Source organism: Streptopelia decaocto (genome assembly GCF_964273445.1).
Source record: "Streptopelia decaocto genome assembly, chromosome: 7".
In the NCBI taxonomy this organism is placed as follows: Eukaryota; Metazoa; Chordata; class Aves; order Columbiformes; family Columbidae; genus Streptopelia; species Streptopelia decaocto.
The window spans coordinates 22755430-22779610 of NC_138661.1; the positions used below are offsets into that span (position 1 = coordinate 22755430).

At 38.7% G+C, this 24181-nt stretch overlaps 1 protein-coding gene across 5 annotated transcripts in view; it reads right to left on the bottom strand.

Annotated features, from left to right (window-relative positions):
- NRXN3 (neurexin 3) overlaps positions 1–24181 on the bottom strand; it is a gene marked incomplete at its 5' end in the record, with an annotated part of 972314 nt that overhangs the window by 92231 nt on the left and 855902 nt on the right. For 3 of the 5 annotated variants that reach the window (XM_082057638.1, XM_082057640.1, XM_082057639.1), the window contains one exon: positions 16917–17224. In XM_082057638.1, coding sequence (XP_081913764.1) covers positions 16917–17224 — 308 coding nt within the window. Of the gene's footprint in view, positions 1–16916; positions 17225–23515; positions 23606–24181 lie in introns of all 5 variants that reach the window. The other 2 variants (XM_082057637.1, XM_082057641.1) reach the window with 1 other exon arrangement.

A 24181-nucleotide genomic window follows, 5' to 3' on the forward strand; every position in this document is an offset into this window, starting at 1 on the left:
AAAGAAAATAAATAGCCCTTGGGCTGCACTGGGTAGCCCGTACAATGTAATTCTTAGATCATCATGAGGTGGTAGAAGATAGTTACAAGCTGGATCTTGAGCTTGCCATTTACTGTCAAAAGAGAACTTACAAAAAGAAAAGAAAGAAGGCTAGTATAAAGTAATAACTAGATTAGAAGCTTGTTTTCTCATTCATTATTATTACCTGTCTTGCATATGGTTATTTCTAGTTCACATCAGTTTTGGTTAACTTAGATTTGAAAGAAGAGTCAGGTTCTTTTAATTTATAGCTAGCTGAAGCTTTCACCTCTTCATAGTCAGTGCTGCGACTACAGTGAAGTTACACGAGACTCAGCTTTGAAGTTAGGTGTTATAGGTGACTGAGAGCCTTCTATGTATAGGAATGGAGTTTAATGAAGGCTGACTTAAACTGCTTCTCCAGTATACAGTGAGCTTTAGGCTGCCAGTCTTCAAGGATGAGGATGGTTTAGTTTGGAAAAAGAGAGAAAGACTGGATTATAGAAAACATCAAATAACAGGCATGGTTCACCAGAAGTCCCATTTGTGCTGTTCTGTAACACAAAACAAAGGCTAGGCAAATAAAAATGCAACTGACTTAAAACAAATCAATGCCAGTATTTTATATTTTGTGAAATGTACTGCTGTATTACCACAGCTAATTGAGTAATGAACATCCTGGGAGGAAGAGGTGTTTTCATGAACAGTGCTTGCAGGAACCTTAGCCACGATAAAGTTTTAAGGCAATCAGTCCTCCTTCTCTGGGAATCAACATCCAGGGACAGAATCCAAGAGACATATAGCACACACATGCAAAAACCATGAGCACATGCACTGGGCAGGTAACAGTGTCCCCTGAAAACCTCTTGCCTGTTTCATGGTCTCAGCTACTGTATGATAAGCCTGTCAATCAAATTAAGACTAAGCTCTGCCAGGCAGATGCTTCCCATTCCCCCATGGAAGAGCTTCCTCATCTCTGCACTTTGCAGATCTGGTGGAAATGGGAAGGGCACACCCTCTCCAAAGGGTGCAAGGATGCTGCAGGGCCCCTAGTATTTGTGAGACTAGAAAAAGCAATTCCATTTGAGTGAGTTATATCAGTTGATAATTTTGTATTCAGCTGAGATTACAATAAACAAAAGGTGGAGGCACTGAAGAAGCAGTGGGGAGTTGTGGAAAATTAAGATACCTGCATAGGAAGAAGGAAGAGAGCATAGTGTGATGGGTTGCAATGGCAAGAGGGGAGAAAAAAAACAAATAGCACAAGCTGAGACAGAAAAGGTTAAGTCAAAGCTGTGGCAGTCTAACAAAGTTACTGTGAATTCTTCAGGGGGAGGCAGATGCCACTGACAGCACATAAGTGCTCCACAGCAGAGCAGCTTCAGAAAGCACAGTAGAGGTCATTCAGAAGTGCTTCACATCTCAGACGCCTTTTTAAATTTAGAAGAAAAAAAACAACCAGAATTTGACATGAGTGATTTTTCTTCATTTTGTTTTCCAGTTCTGCAGGTGAAGATGGCACAGTAAAGCCTAGAAAGCACATGTGAGCTCTGTTCTACAGAAGCCTTGAACAGCACAGCAAGCACCTCAGCCTTAGTGAGAAGACCATGCAAGTGTGCCGCTCAAGGTGTATTTTAATAAGGAACATTGCACTCCTGGACTGTGAAATAATTAGGCTCACTTGACTTTTCTTTTTTAAAGAGAAAGAAATTCCTCAGAAGCTCTAAGATTTTAGCCTGGTACAGAAGGAGGAATGAATAAACCATTCTCATGGGATGCCAACATAGGGTTTGAGAACTCAGTGTAAGAGGTCAAGGCAAAGAACATTTTAATGAAAATCCCTGACAACTAATGAAAATCTTCTGCTGGTTCAAGAGAGGCTTCTGTCACAGAAGGAACAGAAGTCCCAGGAAAAAGGTATTAAGTGAATACACTCAGGGAAAAAGGATATTCTGCTGAAGCAAGTACTGCGTCCCACTGAAAGCTTTGGATCTGTATCTCCATCTGGTACCACAGAATGTAATGCCATGCAGAGAAACTTCAATAAAATATTGCAAGGGCATTGAAAAGCCTTGTCATATTAAGAAATAGCCTCATTTATAATAAAAATTTCTGACTGACATAATTTTTTACTCTTGCGGCGGTGATTGAAGATGTTAACATCCCTAGCTGTCCGCCTCACCCACCAGCTAGAGGTTATTGCCCCTGCAGCAAAGACAGTGAAGAAGAACATGTGTCCATTCCTTCACAGCTCCATTTCAGGAAGCAGTGTGCAATGTAACCGCGCATCTAAAGGGGCTGGCACTGCAGCACAGGCTGTGACCCGAAGCAGCTCAGGCACAAGCATATGTCCTGATATGTCAGCTCTGCCAGGAGGCAGCTTAAAGGAGTGGTCAGAGACACGTCCATGATGACCTACTAAATGGCAAAATTCAGCAAGGAAAGTCTTTGAGTCCTGAACATTGAAGCTTTGCTATCTCTTTGGTTCTGCTGCTAATGTTGGCCACTTGCATCATCTGTTCACTTACACCAAGCTTGAGCCCCAGCTGCTTTTGAAGACAGCTGCAGTATGACCTCAGAACAATATAATGTTAACATGGTGTCACATGTGAACCATGTCCTCTGAGATAATAACGTGTGAACCAAGTAATCTGAGACAATATTCCCTCCTTCTCAATAAGCAATGTGACAAGTTAATATGGAGAATGTTTTTCTCTGCCTAAACGGAAATAATTTAGATCTAGTTTGGACATCGGTTTCACTGTTGTCCAGACCTACCTGTCTCTCCTTGACAGAAAAAAAAAATAAGACACCTCCACACACACACCCCTACTGTTTCTGTGGAAGAGAACAGCTTGCACATGATAACGAAGTACACAAAGCACAGCCATGAAATGCAGATGGACAATATTGTCTTTAATCAGTACACACAATTTTGCATGTCTGAGGGGGCCATTGTTGAGGTGAGAAACTAATCTCATTGAGATCATTTGACTATTCAACAACCTTTTTTTTAAAATATGTGATTTAGGGGTGTCCTGATACAATGACAACTTAGTTAATTATATCCTGCTTACATATGGTTTTGCATCTTGCTTCACAGTCATATTGAAAGCATCTTTGGTTGCCATTCCAAACTACTGGTGGTTTAGCTATGCATTATTAAACAATAATGAGCTGTGTATCTGTGATGAAAAAAAGCAATCCTTAGATATGGCTTGTAAGTTACTTCACAAAGAAATTTTGTAAACACCTGTTTTCGGTTCTGTTAGTATACATATGCAGTGCTCCAGTAGGTGTCACATCATCTATTCCAGAGACTGAAATCCACCCATTTCTCTTGCTACAGAACAAAGAATCACAGCTCTATCCAGTGAGATGCTTCTTAAGTGATTGCTTTAGACAACTCCCTCTATCCGGCACTATGCCAAAGGCATCAACTGTATTATGAGTTTCCCCAAATTACACACAAATAGGAAAGCAAATTTTGTGTCTAAAACCAGGAATGGCTGAATTCCTGCACAGTCTGATGCCAAAGAAGGCCAATCAAACTTCCTGATGCTGCCACGTGGGTTACAGCCCAAATTTCACTGCTCTGTGCAAGCAAAAATCAGGCCAGATGCATTAAAATAGAGCAGAAATGGCACCTGGAACACCATGAATCTGTTTAATGGACAAGCAGTCCCAGTACAGATACCACAACAGTTATAGGACAGTCCACATGTCACTGACATCTTCGACAATTTTGAAACCACATTACAGTTTTTACCATCATCTTTGTCTGCACATTTCAAAAAAGTGAGAAAATCTTATTTTCTAAACCCCACACTTTCATGCAAGTAGAACTAAAAAAATGATCCATGAAAGATAAAAACATAGTTAAACAAAATGACTTATTAATTCTTATTAATTGTTTTACTTTCACAAAATGAAAACCAGTCCTCCTCTTTTCCAGAAAGTACTATTTTTTTTTCCTCTTAAAGGGTCTTGACAGCAAAAGGGAAGAGGAATGACAGGGGTCTGGGCTGACTTTAAGTCTCTGCCTTATATGAATAAATTTGTATAAGACAGTTGAATAATTCTGTGACTTGCAATATGATAAAATTGTGATTCACCCCATATAGTTCTAGAGTAAAATAAATCACTCATATAAATAAAAATATGCTGATAGGAGGAGAGGACTTCTGGCTCAAAGAGATGTAATTAACAAGTGGATTCTGATTTCTAGGTAAACTACAGAGGTGTTTTAATAATTTACAATTTCTCACCACAGCCTTATTCAAAATTTATGGACCACTGCAGGTGGATGGGTTCCTGAGCTGAATAGCTTTCACATGCCAAGGCAATACTCGACAGGTACTATAAATGCAGGTTGCCATATGGAGCTTAGCTGTACCCATGGATAATAGTAATCACTTCTCTTGTCTTCTCTGTAATGCCCTGGTGGAAGAAATGGGGTACGACACTGCCTAACTACTGTCACCTTTCATTGCCACCACAGAAGTTACCTCTCAGCTTTAGAAGGACAAAAATACAACAGAAGAACAGCTAACAACAGAAAAAAAGTTTTTAAAAAAAACCCCAAGTCTTCTGACTTTCAGCTACTGCTATCATTAAATCAGGTTTGAATAGAAGAAAAACAGTCAGTAAATTCAAGGTGACCAAGCCTGATAGAAGCAGAGGGACAGCAGCCTGTGCCATTACCTCCCTCTGCCTCTAGACTGATCCGTGGTGCTGTAAACTGTTATTTACATCCTCTGCCCTGTTCAATCTGCAACTCTCTCAGGGAAGGTGACAACATTGCCCTTCTTTCACCCTATTTCTCCCCTCCCAGCAGAAGCCTCGATGCTGTTTAACTTTCAAATTCCCTGGCTGCCTTGGATGCTTAGTGTCCACCACTACAGTAGTAAGCTGGAGAGCATAAATACCTGCCAAGAGTTGCAGCAGAAGAGCTTCCCAAGCCCCAACAAAGAAAATCTCGTCTTATGGAAGTGGGAGTCAGAATCTAATCCAGGGGCCTAGTTGGTACTGTGCAACAAGCCATCATAAAAAGAACAAGCTGCAGACTGCAGGGCTGCAACTCACTCCAATTGCTACAGCATTTCCTAAGGCAAAAGTGATCATTACAGATCCTGGTCCTTCACAGTCCACAGCCAGGCTCTTGCCCTCCTTTCCAGTTCTTGCCAACTTCTTCCCTCCCTTCCCCCCAGGGATCACATGGAGCAGAAGCCAACAGCATTTCTATGGATTCAGTTAAGAAAGGACAGAACAAACAACTTGCAAGCGTCAGACATTAGTTGAGAGGCAGCCAGAGAGACACCAAGCCTTTTCACAGCAGATTGTAAGTGGTTCTTGCTTCTTGCCAGGGCAACAAATGCTACAGCCAAACAATCAGAAATTTCTGTGCTGTGCTTAGCTCTATAAACAGAAGGACAACATACAATCAGCCATTTGAGCACCAAGGAAATATTCATCTTCAGGCAAACAACAATACCTCACAATTAGTCAGATGTGGAGGCGGAAAAAGTCCTCTACAGGAGAGGCTCCCATCACAGTATTTCTTTCTCAGGCACACACACAACCATCCTTCTTCCTCCCATCTATCCATCCTTTCCACCCTGGCACTCTTATTTATGTCTAGCAGCTGGAAATCCTACCTGACAATTGATTCCCAGCACCTGTACAAAGCCCTGTTACAGAGTGAGGCCAGCTGCCCTATTGGCTCTGGAAGAAACCCATAAGCTCTGCTGTGGAGGTCCTCCTCTGGTGCTGTTGAAGCTGAATGCCTTCAGGGACTCCAGGTGAGCAAGCTGTATATCCTGTCCTGCCCAGCATATCTGTATTTCTAAATTTCATTCCCACAAATTGCTAGATCACAAGACAAGCAGGTGACAGTAGCAGCCACCTGAACAACCATTGCTCACCTGCTTAAAAACAACTTCAGTTCATTACACAAGTCTAAAGCGTGATAGAGTAAATGGTAATGTGTTAGGCAGTGAGAGGACAACTTAGGTACTATGTGTAAACTGGGAGACATACAAAACTAATGTGAGTGGAGGAATTGCACGTATCATGCATACAGAATCAGTTTTAGCTTGCTTTTCTATGAATATCTCTAATGAGATTGTCTATAACAACGAAACAAACCTGGGCACTAGAGACCCATATTCTAATATAAGTGTTAATACAAACTGAGAGCATGGCTCTAGCAGAGAACAACTGGATTAGCTGCTGCCTCAATGTAATCAATTGGGAGCTAAGATAACTATGCTTTAGATTTAGATCCTAAACATATTTGCAAGTCTTGAGCCTTCCCTGTGAAGAAAAAGGACATTATGCCAATATACCCACAGCAAAGAGTAATAGAGAGCACAGGAAATACTGATTCTACCAAAAAATGCTACTACAGAGTAGATAACATTGTTCCTCTTTCTACCTCATTTTTTTTTTTCTGATGTTCATCACCATCACACCACAACAAGAGTATATTTAGAAAAACGAGTGGTCACACTTGTTAAAGTAGCCAGAATACTGAAATAAGGAGACAGGCAGTATGAACCTTAATTCCAAAAGTCTACCTTTGTTACAGGTATTCCTTTCTCTATTCCTCTTCTCAAAGAGAAAGCAAAACAAGGTGTGACCTCTTAATTTCCTTATCTTTAAGTCTGTTTCCTTAAGATCCCAAGGAAACAAGACAACTGGAATCCACTCCTACTCACTCATAAGACAGGTCTCCTACTTAAATCTAAGTCACACCCATTCAAAACATCAATTTCTGGTTTTACCACAAGAGAAAGTAAATTTTCTGCTCTATGCTGTACACATCTGAAGGATCAAACTGTGACTACAGGGTCATAGAACCACTATGAAAGACCTAGGCCAAGGACCAGACAGGAGGGAAATGGAATACAGCACCTGTGGGAATTTACAAAATATTACCCATCCTACAGATTAGTGCCTGTAAACTTGGCTCTCAGACAGATCAAGAACCAGTGTATCCTTATTTTACTGCACAGGAAAACTAAAGAATGCTTCAGAGAGGAGGTTTGTCAACAGTTGCTGAGTGAATTAAGCTTAGAAAATGGCAGCTCCTGGTTCAGGACCTGTGTTCAGCCTGCTCCAGCCTCTCAGTTTTTTAGCTGAAATGCCGCAACCCCAAAGCATCTCAGCAGCTCATATCTTTCTGTAAAATGCCTGTGTTCCCCTTGCTGAGGCCTGCCCCATTCATCTTCTTGCCATCAAATCTGCTCTCACCTCTCGCTTCCTGCTGTGTCAGTACATTAAGTTCTTCTAACAGGAGGAAAATATATTAAAGAAATAATAATAGCACTGATAACGATAGTCTAAGAAATACATATTTCTTTCTCCATATTTCCCCTTGTTCGATTAGTTTCCCAGCAAGAGCAGCATTAATCACTAGGGCTACAGATAAAAGATAAAGACCAATTTGAATTTTGCTGTGTGCTACTGAGGGTGTATGTTTGTGCTCAAACAGCAGGGAGGGAGGCAGCAGGATAATCTGTCATTTTGTATATTTATGCTGCTGGAGTCAGTCAGGACTGGTTCTCCATTGTTACCACAGATTAAGATCATTCATGTCCTTATACTTTCATTGGAGGTCATTTTTCAGGAAAAAGAAAGGACATTATGACCAAGTTAAATTCAAGCTATTTGTGCAAATCTCTCTGTATGGCTTGGGCACTGAGGGTATTTCTTGGATGTCAGAAGAACACAACATACAGTAATTTTTTCTCCTTACCTGACCTAACTCTTTTTATACTAAGAATAAGTCTTTCTGCTCCAAAACAGTTGAAAAGAGCTGTTGCAAGTGAGTAGATGAGGTGGTTTTTACATGATTTTAGTAAAAGTGTGAGAGTCCAGCTCCTCCTGACTTGACATTGCTTTGGAAGAAGCTCTGGGTCCTCGGATCTCACTACCAGCAGTTCTGATGAAATGAGTCACTGCCAGCTTGGCACAAAATCACTGCCCTTTATCCCTGGGGAAAACGGAGTGTGGAACAAAGCAGAGGCTAAAAAGTAGAAGGGTGGTTACTAAGCCATATGAGCACGAGTTTCTCTTTTCTCCAAATCTTTGTCGGTCTAAAACAGAGTTGCTAGAAGCATCATCCTACCACCTCTAGCCATGTCACTCTTTAAATCTTACTGTTTTCTTTCCATGTCTCTGAGAGATAGATGTATCTTGTCCTTTGGATCTTAGTTGTCTGCACTTCAGTATTCATCCTTTCACTATCCACTTTCATATATTTAGCCATTAGAGCATTCCCAACATCTCCTACTCCCTGGCTCACACCTCCTAATAAACTACTGGTATTCCCTGGAAGTGTCCTTACCAACAAAATTGTCTCTGCAAATCAATTTCCTTAAGCAAACCAAATACAAGATGCAGCAAAATGGGCAGCACAGCACCAGTGGAAAACTCTTAAAGAAATTCTGAGAGAGGATTGTCCTTTCACGAGTCACTATAAGAGTGAAGAGCCAACAGACCAAATTTTTTCCAAAAGCACACTATAAGAAAGAAGAAAGGGAACATTTGCATCCCATGAAATACCAAGAGAACTGAAATCCAAGTTCTCACCCCTTTGGCATTATTTTTCTGTGGAAATTTTGTGGAAACAAATCTTTCAGATTATAATAGAAGTAATTCTGCAATCAAAATGGACAGCAGCCCACCTACTCATATGCCATCTAAGGAAGGAGAGAAAGGATTAGTGGTTGAATAGCCTGTCTTGCTAATCATCACTTTTAAGAGCCATACTGTGAGACGTATCTTGCAAATCAGTGACAACTCATCCCACAGATGAAAAAGAAACAAGCAGAAATTCTTGTGTTTCTACTGGTTAACAACACCATCATTCTACAGAAAACCCAAGGCATTAATTAGATGGTTTCAGAAAGAGGGTCTGTCACAACAGCATGGTGTGTTTCTAATTTCTGCACATTCATTCAAATATGAACTAGGAAAGGGAAGAGCTACATTCACAGAATCACACAGAATCACAGAATCGACTGGGTTGGAAAAGACCTCAGAGATCATTGAGTCCCACCTCTCAGACAGTCTTTCATATATATTTTATATGTATAGATAGATGCATGTATTTTATATATATATATATATATAAAAACAAACCAACCCCAAACAAAACAGCAAAAAAACCCAAAACAAAACAGAACAAAACCAAATAAAAAACCACCACAACCAAAATGGAACTATATGCTCTGGAAGCATTCTGACAATATCTGCAGCTTCTAGGCACTTCCCTGAAGTATATAAATAGCAAGCAGAGCAGATAAGCTACAAGAAAACACGAGCCAATCCTCCAACTATATTTGAGCCGTAACAATTGATTCTACTCCATTATTTCTAAACAGTTACTTTTGCACTATTTGATCTCTTAACCATATTTTGTTGCTGCACAACCATTCCAGAACAACACACTTTTCCTATCCTTTCATTTGTCTTGTGATCAAATGTATGGTCAACTATAGTAGCTTTAGATCCTAAGTACTTTATTAATCAGACTTTGAAAATAATATTCTACATGACTTTCAAGAATCCTTTTTGGCAGGGTAAATCATATGCCTAAATACACAAAAGAATGCTGTGCCCTAAAAAAAAAAAGTACATACTAATGTTATTAAGGGTATTTTCTGAGAAATGCATGCCTGTCTACCTGTCTGAAGATGGTAGGTATCAGCTTACTATAGCTGTTATTACATCTTCTTATTCTTTTATTATAGAAAAGGGCATGCTTTTTGGTCACCTAAAATCAAGCAAATATTTCAATAAGTTCTTGATCAAGATAAAAAAATTATCAGTTAAAATAAAAAGAACTGCTGAAATTCTAAAAAAAATGCTAGACCAGCCTCCCCTTCATATTCTGGGCCAAATCTTGATTTCCAAAAATTGCAGTAGAGCAAAACTGGATACACATGTCAAAAACACCAGCTGAGATTTTGCTGCAAATCCCAAATGATTTTTCATGTCTGCAGATTAAAAGCAATGTAAACTCTACTCGTGTAGAAATAAATCAGCTAACTCAGGCCTTGTGTAAAGTATTAGTCTGAAGAAACAAAAAGACAATGTGGTTCGCAGCAGAACACAAAGAGAAATGGCTGAAGTGACTACTTGACAATGCTACTATATATAAAACCAGGTTACCCAAAACCTTGAGCATAAGATATATATCAAGAAGTTGTACTATGTGTCAACTCGTGCCACTCAAGTTTGCCACACACATTTAATCAAATCCCTCCCCTGGAGTCACGAAAGAGTAGTGAACATTTAGAGTTGACAATGGTTACTAAGTTAAATGCTCAAATATCATTGTTGATAATGTCAACAAATGACAGCATACACTAGCATATGCATGAGCTGTTTTACAAATACAGTGTTCTTTATTACTGTAATTATGCTTAGCAGAAATACAAGGCTGAGCTTATTTCCATCATCAGTACTTGTCAGCACTTGGGAGTGTAGGCAGCTCTGGAAAAATATTACAGTAAAATCACATTCTCTTTTTGGATGGTTACTGAACTCCTGGTTCACTACAGCACTTCCAGAAGTATAGTACACCTGTCTTCTGCAAAAAAGTGAATGAAATAATGGAAATATAGCACTATATTTTAGATTATATGAGCTCTATAGGTAATCTGAGTATCTGGATCACTGGATCAATAAATATAATTTATACACACCATATCACACCCCCATCCAATATTCAGATAAAACTTGGCAAATATTTTTATCCTTTTCCCATACAGAACATCGGCATAACGTATACATGTTTCTGGCTAGGCAGATTCTACATTACACACCAAAGATTCTGTATTTTAGTGTGCACTAAATCCATTTCTATACTACAACCTTGTGGAGTATTTAAAGGTCATTTGGTATTATTGAATTAATTACTCTGTAATCTACATGAACAGTAGTTTGCATGAAAATTTTCTATCCCACATTTGGATTCTTGCTTCCAAACTCTGCTTTCTTTCTCTGCCCAAACCATGTTGCCATCTAATCATCACAGAAGAGATGTGACTGTGAAAAATTAAAAGCCATTTTGTGCATTTGACTGCAGCAAGTCCACCATCTCACTCAACAGGACTGTAGTGCAGGAGAAAGGATTCTACTCTGAAAGAGAGTTCAGGATAGGGGCTTTGGTCTCTTTAAGAAAAAATAGTTGAGGAAGATGAAGAAAAGGAGGGATGAGAGCCAGACCATGTAATTCTCAGAGGTACCAATGGGCCAATGAAGTCAGTCTTTAAAGCAGAGACTCATCAAAAGCTCTTTTTTCATTAGAGTTTTGCAGTCTTGGGATGAAAATGTCACTAGTGACCTATAAGAAGCACAAAGTAAATGAAAGGCCAATTTCTTCCCCCCAAATATTATTATCTATGCGTGTAAAAGAAAGTACCTAGGCAAGACCAAGGGTCAGGCAATTGTATTTGTCTTAGCTGACAGTGAAAGTCTAATTAGACTGAAAAATCTTCTGTGCTATTTCCCTTTGTGATATACATGGTAAGAAAGGATTTAGCCTGGAGATGCATGTTATGGAAAGACATTAATCAAGATTATTGGAGCTTCAATTTAAAACACAGTTAGAAGGCTGGAAAGCCTAATGGTTAAAATAAAAGTTGAGAACCTTATTCTGATCCATGTCAATGAGTTGTACTCTCCATATGTGTAATGGGCAGATCCCCTCGTCCATTCATTAGAGAGAACTGTCTGCATATTATGTATCCTATAATGTCAATTTGTTGCTCTAAGATATGGCTGAAAACATCCACAAATAATTTATTCTTTTCACCTCCAATCTATAGTTTGAACAGTGTGACAAGTGTCATTATCCTCATCTTAAAGATAAAGAAGCTGAGACATGCCCTGGATCTGTAACAGGCTACACAGTTTTTGGTTCTGCATGGAGAGCATAACCAAAGTCCATCTGTCCTCCCAAAAGGGTTCTGATCTCTTTTTCACAGAAAACTGTGATTTTGGTCTTGGGACCCAGCCATCCATGGTATAGGGCAGACATATTAGAGGCCTGTCCTAAATCAGTGGGCCCTAGAGCCTCCAGAAATTTATCTGGAGCAGTTCTCCTTAAGGAGACACACACCACCTGGAATCATATCTTGGACTCACTGAACTGAAGATGTTGTGAATGGAAGACTCACGTACCACCATGCATGCTCTTCTAAACTATCATTACTTAGTAACTAACTTAAAAGATATATTTACACAAATTGTTTGAAAACTGAATGTCCCAGCTGTGAACTGGACAGAACGTGTCACTGGAGAGCATACGGAGAGTCTCCCAAAAACCTTTGAGCACTGACTCACTAAATAAATTCTGAGCATGTAAGCAGTTCACATGGAAGCAGACGCCAAAAGAATGAGTGTCACTTCAACTCATTTTCACAGAAGTCTCTCAAACTCAGAAATCTCTGAACTACTTCACTAGTAATTGAAGCTCTGCTTTAAATCAGGAAATACGGACATGTGGGATACCAGGACCTTTAACAATTACTAATGAAGCAGCCCTATGAGAAGCATGGCAGCCTTGTGTCAGTACAGCATGGCACAGTATGGTGACCCTTACCTTATAGCAGCCTGTGCAGCATGCTGCTTGACCATGCGCAGGAGCTAATGGCTTGTCTTTGAAGCTTTCTTAGGGTAACATGGCAAAGCAGAAGTCCCAGAGAGGTTATTATTACAGGATAGTCTGGTGTGTCAGGACCCTGAGACCAGCAGCAGGAATTTAGTACAACACTTGTCACTTCTGAATAGACTGTGCTTGAATTCAGAACAAAACGACATGTGAGAAAGTCAAATCAGCATTTCTACTCGGGGCAGCAGAGCACAAGCACCGTTTGCAGCTTACTGAAACATACACAAATCAAAACTCCTTTTTCTCTCTCATTTTCAGTTAACAGGAAAAGGTCAGCATTTGTTACCTTCCTTCTAGGCCTCTCTGAAAGAAATTTGAGTCACAGAAATGTCCCTATCCATGTAGCATACAGTCATATGTCTCAACTGTTTCTCACTCAAATCTTGTTTGTCCTCTGAGTTTCACTGTCTTGCAGAAATGTTATTATAAATGTTAAACCAAAGTGAAGTTATAGACACTTTCAATGCTAACATCATCACCACCAGGTTATTTTCAGTAATATTATTTTCTCATCTGTCTTTGTCTTGGATGTTTGTCCAAGACTATATCCCATATTTGGGATCTTCACAAATTGAAAAGCACATCATTGTTCTGTGCATAGATTGTATATCTTTAAAGCACTTCATTTTCCCAGCTGTTTTAGTCTAACTGTGCTCTAAAACACTTCTGGCAGTACTCAGACTGCCTAACTGCAGATGATACCTTAGTGTACACTACAAACAGAAGAAATGTTTGGTGTTATCATGTTTGTCTGTACTTCCCAATAAGTGATGTGTAAATCTAAATCCTACTGAAATTCCCCTGGATTATGTGTCATTTTCAGACTAGAAACTTTATATTCCACACAAGCTTTATATGCATTTTGAAAAGGGGAAGCTTTAGTTACTTGCATACGAAAATGAGTAACACAAATAGCACAGACACTTCTAATACAGTAAGAACAATAATTCCCTATGCTGATTATTGCTATTTTGCATAGATGCTTTACTTTCACTTTTCATCATGCTTGGTATTTCCACAATGAGCCAGAACCATTCTCTGCTGAGTACACACGCAGACTAAAAAGTACTTTTTGGACCCAAGAAGACTACAATTCAAGCATAAAACAATATATCACACATAGATAGAGAAAAATTGATAATATGTAACAAAAAAAAAAGTGACTATACTGATTGGCTTGATAAGCAACTGCCTTAGACCATCATCAGCCTAAACTCTGACAACTTTTTGGTGTGCATCATGATGAAAGGAGAGTTTAAGTGGTATTGGAAGAACAGTCTGCTGTTGCCTGGCGGATGGTATCAGAAAGATTCCTATGATCAAATATAAGAAGTGAGAAAAAAAATGCTTGAATCATGCTGATCAGAATGGGGAAAGAGGCTAAACTTTGACAGGCCTTGAAAGTGAAGAAAAAATGTTTATTTCCGAGCAGAGAAAGAGAAGAGAAAGCTGGAGCAAAGTAATAACTAACTGTGTTCGTACTGCTCATAGCCTTAGGTAGCTATATTTTACGTTCCCCAAAGAACAAACTTGTTCTATTAGATTTTTCCACCACTTAGATCTCAAATTGTAAGCAGGCTTGACAATGGCGATGTTGAACACAAGCAAGATAAAATAACCATTAGGTATCTGAAAACCACGGCTGGAGATACTGTCCAAATGGAAAAAGACAATTTCTTCTCACTTTCACCGCACAAATAACGCAACTTAAGCTGACAGAATCAAATTTTACCAAAAGTAAGGAAGAAAGGGAAGCCATCTGTGCTGCAACAGCAATAAAAGAGCCTGATATTGAAATGCAGAAAGTTGTAATGGAGGTACATATTGACCTTTATCTTTCCTTCCGTGGGTAGCATGAAGTGTCAAAGAGTTATTGCTTTAATATCAGCTGAGATGAGGCCATTTGTTGTGGTGCATGTGTATCCAGGAAATCACTGCTCTAACCATGTTTTTAGAAGCTCTTTGACACTTTATTAAATCTTCCTGATGTTCTTTCAGCACACAGAGGTCTCTACAGGCTGAGTGAACTGCCATGTGGGTTAGGCAGGAAGCTTTCTGAAGAGTAAGCCAGGGTCATTTCCAGCTTGACCCAGCCTACAAAGGTCCAGTGCTACTCTCTGCTTCATTCCTATAGTTAAATATAGTTCTGCTGCCTTTATAAATTACAGAAAATCTCCAATAAACTAACAAGAGCAGGATCAGGACCACAGACTTCATTCTTCTGGAGATGTAATTGTACAAAGATTTTTCTCTAACACTAGAACAAGCTGCTGAGGAGAAGGCACCATAATACTTTCAAAGTTTATGAAAAATATTGACCAAACCTGAAGTAATTTCCTCTCGTTTAGCTGAGCCTTTATAAATCATCTGTTGGGTGTTTGAGGCTAATAACTCAATTAATCCCAATCCTGCTGCCAACTGGATCTACAGAATACCAAAGGGGGCTATGTTAAACCTTGGCTTGGAATTAATTACTGTAAGAGATGTAAATTCTACTGCAGCCAGAGGTACCTCACAGAACCACAGAATGGTTGTGGTTGGAAGGGACTTCTGGAGATCATCTGGTCCAACCTCCCTGCTCAAGCAGGTCGCCCAGAGCCAGTTGCCCAGGATCATGGGCAGATGGTTTTTGAATATTTACAAGGATAGGCATTCCACAACCTTTCTGAACAACCGTGCCTGTGCTTAGTTACCTTCACAGTAAAGAGGTGTTTCCTGTTGTTTAGAGAAAACCTCCTGTGTTTCAGTTGAAGTTCATTGTCTTTGGTCCCATCACTGGGCACCACTGTTTTCCATACACCCTCCCTTCAGTTATTTGTACACATTGATAAGTTCTCCCATGTGCCTTCTCTTCTCCAGGCTGAAAAGTCCCAGTGCTCTCTGAGTCCAGGCCCTTTGCTGGACTCACTCCAGTAGCTCCACCTCTCTTTTGTACTGCAGAGCCCAGAACTGGACACAATACTCCAAGTGTGACCTAACCTCCTACACAATTAAGAGAACTATTTTTGTGTTTTCTTATCCTACATGACCAGCACTAAATTAAAAATAAAAATAATAGTCATATATATGTATAAACACAACCAATAACGGATTAAACCTTCTGGAGCGGTTAGGAAGCAAGCACGCAACTTGCATGATTACAGATTTCAAAGTCCTTGATTTCATTAAGGCAGCAGAAATTGTTTCAGGGAAGGAGATGGAATAATTTCAATTTTTTATCCAACTAGACAACAATATACATTTATCTGGAGTTTTAATAAAGGCACATTCTGATTAATAATCACTCGTCAGTGTCTCAGCCAGTATATGCTGGTGTCAAGGAAAGCATATTGATTTCTACAGGATAAGGTTCTGATGTAAATAAAGATTTTAAAACCAGTGTTTCATCCTAGTTGATAACATGATAGTATGCCACTGAAATAGTTTTCAAAATCTTATACGCTGCTCAGATAGGTTATTTACAGGGTTCTTTTCTTTGCACAGACAAGGACAGCAAATTTAAGGTGTTAATTTCTAATCAGTACCACATTCTGGCTGCCACATAAGTGGTTCCAAAACCACTGCATTTTTAGGACTGAAAATGCAACATTGGCACAATTAAATCAGAACATCTGAAATTAATTTTTTTGTAGGAATGATTTTTACCAAGGATGTTGGAACTGCTCTATGTTGGAACAACTGCAGTTTGCAAGAAACTAATTTTGATAGTGTTTCTTGAAAATTTTCTACAGGAAGGCCTTAAAAGGGAAATGAAAAATGGCTCTACCTGGAAGCAATGCTTCATTGCTTTTCTCCCCATTATGAACTTCACTGTTGCAGCAGTACATACTGTCATAATAATAAATAACCATACAACCACCTCCCATTAAGCTTTGTAACTCTCTTAGGAATACATTTCTTCACATATGAAACTGCAGAAACATAGTTAAAATCATGTTCTCGTTCACACTGGGGCACTCTTACGTACATAAATGGGGTTGAACTAGAACAGAAGCAAAACCTGTCCCATTTTCATGTACATGTGCTATAATAATTCATCCAGTTTTTTGTTCACCAACAAAAGAGGACAACATTTTGTGTTAATTTACACTATACAATATTATTAAAATAAAGAATTATAGGAAGCATGATTCAGAGAACACAGCTCCTGTGAGTTTAGAAATGAGCAGCAAAACAAAGAACCCAATGAAATGCAGAGGACTAATTGACTCACCTGGATGCTGGGTGGCGAACGATTTTTTCGGGTTGTAGTGGTGGCCATTGTAGTTGTGGTTTCCATGACTGTAGTAGACATTTCCGGTGGCACGGAGGTTGTAGGTGTTGTTCCCAAGATGGAAGGGACTTCCCCAACAAGTCGGACACTTCCATTGATTTTAATGTTGGGGTTGTTCTCTGCTGCCATGTTCAGCACTTTCAAGCCATTGTAATAGAGACCGGAGAGCTGGCCTTGGAAGAGACGTCCTCTATCCTTCCCTCCTATGGCTATTTGCGCCTGGGTGTTGAAGATCGTTAACTGTCGTCCTAGTGAAGGGGGGTGAATAACATTATTGCCAGACATTTCCTTCAATTTTGCATCTTACATTGAGTCCTGGCCAGAAATGACGGACAACAAAGAAGAAGATTCGTTCTTGGTAGTGTTTATAATGGCTGCAGAAATACTGTGGAAATGTACTGCCTAAAGCTCCTTAATAAGAAAGATTAGCCGGAAAGCAAGGACAGCTAAAACTGAGCCTCATACTTCAACATCCACTCACACATCAAAACTCTGGAGGACCTTTGACTCAGTCAGAAATATGAACCCATTCTTTTAGAATTGGACCCATTTTAAACTACAAATAAGGCTTCAATATGTGGCTATTTTTCTACTATCAATTCAGATTGCACTATCTGTGAAGCTTTAGCCCATAAATAAACCTTCTATTTTGCCTGGTTAAAGGATGGAATTAACTCATAAAGCCACTTTTCATAATGCAAAGGTTTAAAGGGTGGCTTGAGGACAGTAAAATATCAGAAAAAAAATGATGGTGATGTCAGGACTGGGTAGGAACGCTACGTCAGGATCAATCATGATCTTTCACCTGTAAATTTTGTGTTGTGAAGGCTCACAAATCTAAAACCAAAAAAACACCAAATGCAAACATTTGTGATGTCTCTGAAAGAGCAAAGTTTTTGCAATAGTGAGGATAACGTGCTTCAGACAGTTAAGCCGCAGAATGCCTTACATGTGACTCCCCTCTTACAGACAGTGAAATTCAAATGTAGGCAGGCTAAGTGGTTTACTCGAGGTCCCACCTTGAGTGTTAGGAGTGGTCTAATATCCTATGTTATGAAAAATATATTTATAAAAAAATAAATCTAGTAACAATTGCCAATTCACCTAGTTTTTCAGGACACTTAAATCACATTCAGCCTGGACTGGCTAAATATTCCTTATGTCCCAGGCTACACTAGGTTGACTATGTTAAGAAATAAATTGCTTCATCAATGCAAAGGTGGTGCCTATAATTTTGCTGTTCCTCAGAAGATCAGGGGCATGCCACCTGGAATCTGTTGAAGTAACAGAAAACCAGACTGGGCAGAACTCAGAAAGGTTATCAATGCAGCATCAAGTCAATCATCATTCAAATATCTGCTGTGTTTTCCCATTTTTATGAAGTCTGCACCATATGTTCCCATCCCTTTCCCACTCCCCAGTTCTCACTCACCACTTCATCTCTCTAGTCCACCCTGATGAGAGCTGCAAAATGCCACCATGTAGCAAAGCACAGCCTATAACCCATGCCTCATTCCTTCACAGCAAGTGGTTAGAGTAGATCAAAATGTGAGGGGGAGCTCACCAATTTTGGTGGTCGTCGTGACGGGTCTCGAAGTCAAGTGGTGATGCGGTGTTGCATCATCTTATGGTGACAGGATGGACCACGGGGAAGAGAATGGGGACAAGAGAAGAAATGTATCTGAAAGGAGTTCCTGTCCCCAAAGAGGGCCCTAGCTAACTAAGCAAAAATGTATGGAGAGGTGTTAACATATGGACATGTGGAGGTGGGCTGCGCACTCCTTGTGCTCCTCATCCACAGATTTGTAAATGAAACACCAGGACTTGATCAGGGTGGAGTAACTGCATTGATGAAGAAATGAGAAATAAAAATGGAGGGCATCCTTCCCTGGAAAGTCTTGAAACACCTGATGCAACATTCTGCATCTCAGGAGGTTTTAAACTTACCAGAGGCCACATATGTGTATTAAAACATCAACAAACATGCACTGAAGCCACACATCCTCAGCATGTAAAAATAGAGCCTTTCTTCTTGTCTATGAGGAAAATATGATCCAATAAAAATATCTGTCAAAATATTCAGCTGTCTCAGCCCATCTGCTCTCTGAACCAGAGGAAAAGGGACTTTACACTGTAGAAGGCCAAACTATTCCCATATACCACATCCCCAGAGTTTGCTTTTCTTCTCTGTCCTGCTGTGCTTTGGATTTTTTAATGGATATTTTCCCTTTTCCTCATACATTCCCTATCTCTAGGACTATATTTCTCTCCATACTGTCTCTGACCCTCCATACCCAAACATTTCACTTGCTACTGCTCCTTTCTTCCCACTTCACTCACGATAGAATGCCAAAAGGTGAGATGAGTAAATAACACAGAGTCTGAGATGTTATCCCAGAAAACAAAGGGAAGATACTGACCATTCAAAGCTTTCAATTTCCATTCCTTTCTCCTCCTGAATCAATGCTGTATCGTTTTTCATGTTTTACCAAAGAGAAAAGGGGTAAGCGACGATGAGGAATGAGAATTTTTGCTGTTTCAACTGGGAGAGCTCCCCAAGCCAGGATAGGAAAGGGGTTCTCTCACTTTTATCACTCTTCTCAGGATGTCATCTATTCTAACTCAAGCTCATAGCACAGCTTTAGACATGCCTGTCATACCTCTTGCTTTACTTTCAAGGCTGAGAAGTTAGTATATTAAGGCTGAAAAATAGATCGTTTATCTATTTCTGGGCCTTCCTCCACATCTTCTAATGCTAAAAGAAATTGTATTCCAAGGAGGTGGCCACACTTCAGTAAAAAAATAACTTTCATTGTGTGTTTTGAGGTCTTCCTTGTTTGGTAAGTGGTCTTCCTGTCTAGGATTCATGCACTGCACCATATAGTCAACGCTGGAGACAGAACTGGTACTATAACTGTGTTTGCTAAAAGAAGAATCACTTGTTGGAGTCATCTACAACCTGTCATTCCTCATTCTTCATTCTACAATGGTGTAAACGTGCATGAATAAAGACAACAGGGAAATGCATATGGAATGAGAGAAACTATTGAGAGAGTATACACATAATCTGCCACCATAGGTCTCTTCTAATTATTCTTTTGATGACATGGTTCTGAAGCCCTTATTTCCCCTAAGTAAAAATTTTTGGCCACTGAATTTTACTGAGGAACTGTTTACATTAGTAAATTCTACTAGGTGTGTAAGGTTTGAAGACTTACAGTGCTTCTCTTCCACAGAGAACTCTTCCTTCTGCTATTTTAGTGTCATACTGGAGAAAAATGATGAGCATATTTTAAGTTTCTGAGGTGTTTTGTAAATATTCCTAACAGTTCAAGCTCTGGTTTCTTTGTTTGCTCTCTCATTGACTTCTTCATTTGAAAAACTGAATACCAATGAAAAATATCACAGAGAAATCTTAGTGAAGTGGAACTTTTCTGTAACACTAGGAGAAATTTTGGGGCCTTATTTTGCAAATCCTAATTCATGCTAATAGTTCTTCCTTCAAAAGTATAGCCACTCACATCAGTGAGACTTCACATGTAAGTGAGATTTGAAGAATTAGGAACTTCCAGGATCAGTTATTTTGATGAGATGCTTGTGGGTCTTTATTAGCTCATCCAATTGCAGAATAGGTAACATCTGTGCCTTAGCAGACACCACATATTCTGCTAAGGAAATCTGCTGGGTTTATGACTTCTTAAGTTGAACAATTTAGGAATAATACTTCTTTTTACTCACATATATAATCTCAGTGAAGTTAATAGTGTTCAATGTCTTGCTTATTGCTCACATAATTCAAGACTGTAAACCTGGTCCCCTCTTAAAAATATTTTAAATCTGTTTATAAAATAAAATTTAAAAAAAGAAGAAAAAAAAAAAAAGAAAAAGTAGTGTTGCCACTTCAGAAAGGTGTGTTATATTTGTTTTCCAAAAATGAACTGTTTCATTATTATGAATAACGTAACAGTGGTACCAAAGGGAGACCAAATCTACAAGCATTCAAAAATGTTGATTGGAAACAGTTTCATCTTACCTCACTCAAGCCAAGAACCCATATGGGCAAGACAGCTATTATGTGTTCTGTCTCTTTGATTAATCTTTCTATTCCTTCATCCATCAGTTCATCTTCTACCATTTTGATAGCAAGCTACCCTCTCACTCATCATCTTTATAAAGTCTTCTGACAGGAGCCTTCCATGTTACATTAGTTGTTGGACAGATGACCAGGTGGATGAGCAGGTTGGTGAACAGCTATGTAAATTATTCATTCTTATTATTTTTTAATTTGAGTGGTACCTAAGTTGCTGAAAATGTCTGTCTACTTTGGAATGAAGGAACAAAGCTATATTGTCTCAGATGTTCCACTGCATGATGTCATTTCCTAACACAAAGTGTAAAGACTGTATTTCCTTTCACTTTAGTGAAAACACAGCTCTGCCCTTCTAGCCTAACACCACCCAGTGCTTGGCGAATGTTTGAATGCTCAAATATTGTCTCTTTTAGACCCTACTGCATGTGTGGTTGTCTTTTACAAAGCAGCAATATCCACAAAAGGTAGACTTCAGTTCAAAATTTCAGGATGGCTTACAAATGGAAGTGCCTTGGCATGCTTATAAGCTCGAACTTGGAGAAGCAGTGACAAAGGAAAAAAAAAAAGGAGTTGGTGGAAAATCAAAAAGGAAAAAAAAATCAAACTAAAACCACAACAGAAAACAAAGGTGTGTTTCTCAAGCACATTAACTGCATCAAGGAATTAGACATGCATCTATTTTAACAAAATTGAGGAAATCATTGTCTTTAGTGTTAAAAGGACTTTAGCAATTCAAACTTACCATTATCCTCTTTTTAGTGTTCAGATTTATTTATTTATTTTAGTTTGATCTTGTAAATTAACAGGGCAACCCACTGAGACTCAATAAGCATTTTCTATATACCTTTACCTTAAAATTTATTGACAAGTTAGCTGAGTAAACTGTTCTGTAAAACCCTGGTGGTCAAAAAATATTTCTGTTTGAGTTACATAAATATTTTTGTCTTTCTGTTACAGCTACTTTAGCTTTAGTTACAAATAATACACCATTGTAGACCAAACCTGAAAAGTAGGCAACACTGTCAGCTCTCATTGAAGTCAACAGGAACTGAGTGTGAACTTTGCAGAATCAGACCCTTCAAATAAAAATATTTTAACTACAGTTAGCCACATCCTTTGTGACCTTAATTAATACTGGCTAAATCAGTTTGTTAATTCATCTAAGGTTAGAATTTTTTAAAAGAAAATAAACTGTATTTTTCCAATCCTACAAAACATTGGCTTTCCCTCTTGGAAAATTTGGTGACAACCATAGTCTAAGTCAGCACAGAAAATGCAAGGACTGAGTTCGAAGGTTGCCCTCTTTTAACACCAGTACTAACTTAAAAGGAAACAAGAGAAGATCATGTCCTGCTTTTTCTAGGCTTCAAGGCAAGGAGTTAGTTACAGTGAGGTGGTGTTTTTTTTTTTTTCAATACCACATTTAGTAGAGAGGAAGAAAATCTTCCTGACTTACGTTCCACTGTATTACCAAGAGCCCAGTCTAAACCCTGCTGAAAGCAGTAAGATTATTCTGTTACTTTCAACAGACTTTGGAATGGGCTCTACATCCCAGATTTTTTTTTTCCCATCCAAATTCCTGATAAAAGAACATTACTGTACTGACACAAGTCCCATTCCAGCAGGCCACTGAGATCATGCAGAACTCTCACTCAAGCCAGCTGGACTTATGCATTTCAACAAGTGTTTTGCTGAACTGAGGCCAATTACTCCAAGCAAACCCACAAGATTAGGTAGCACTGCCTGAGATTAAATTAGGGAAGAATTTGACCCATAACTTAGACAAATGTATCACTTGAGTGTTCAAACTGTACTCCAGGCAGAGCAGAAAAGCGACAGAACAGTCATCTTTCTCTGTCTCTCTCACGGTAGTTTAACGAAAATGTTAAAAAATGTTTTCTTTACAACATTAAAAAAAAATCATTTAATTATCTTAATAAGATTAGGAAACACATAGGTATAGTGGCTAATCAGACTAATGAGAAAAATGAAACTTACAGAAAGTGGTTTAACAAGTAGCTTTGAAAATTTTTAAAGAAAACTTTGATAATAAAGATATAAATGTAGTATAAAAATAAATCAAAACAGGAAAATCATGCAGTGGTTAATTTGCCATAATACATGTTGTTGCTCTTCACTCATGTTTGTTTTTTGGTTTTGTTTGGTTTTAGTTTTTTTAGAAAACTTCTCCTGAATTTTTGCTTGTTTGTTTGTCATTACTATGATAGCAAGCTTAGAATTTAGTCCCTTTAACTGCATTTTAATAGCAATGTATTATAGCATGATTTATCAACATATGGCAGGTGGAAGCTGACACAAATTATAATGAAAATTAAAACACTCATTTATGCAGCAGGCGATTATCATTTAAGAGACATTTATTTGCAGGCTTTAAAAATGAGGGTTTAGAATCAAATGGATTTAAAATGAAAGTTTTAATGACTGTTACCTTTTTCCTGCAGCCACTCCTCTACGGGCCGGTTATATTTGAAGGGGATTTTCTGTTTTACCATTTGGAACCGTTCACTATCAGTGTTGCCTTTAAAGTTTAAAAAAAAGCTTAAAAACAATCTGAAAAGTCAATGAAATAGTTAAAACATCCTAGATTTTTTTAATGACCTTATTTAGCTATAAATAAAGAAGTGAAAGTGTGTCTACATATATATATATTTGAAAAGAGAGATATTTATCTTTAGTAAGGTGGAGAATAGTTATACATGCAATTGTCTGAGGTTCTGGAAGGTTAAAGAAATTAAATCCTAGGAAAAAGGTATCTCAGATTCTCCTCAAAGTATTGGTTTATCCAGATGGGATAGAAGGTATGTGTAAGCTGTTTGGTACAACAGACCTTGAGTGAACTCATGAGTTAAAACATTTTGATCAGAATCTAGGATCTGATTACACATGGACACAGCACAATATATCAGTCACACAACCAAACATAGTTGTATTTTGATAAACCTTCTTGCTGTAGTAAAAGACACATGTTAGGACTAGAAACCCAGTAAACAAAAAAAAGAATGGAAGAAATCATAAGAAATTGATGCTGAAAGGATGTAATAGAACGAGTTTAAAAACCCTAAGAGTGGGAAGATGGATAGAAAAAAAAGGGAAG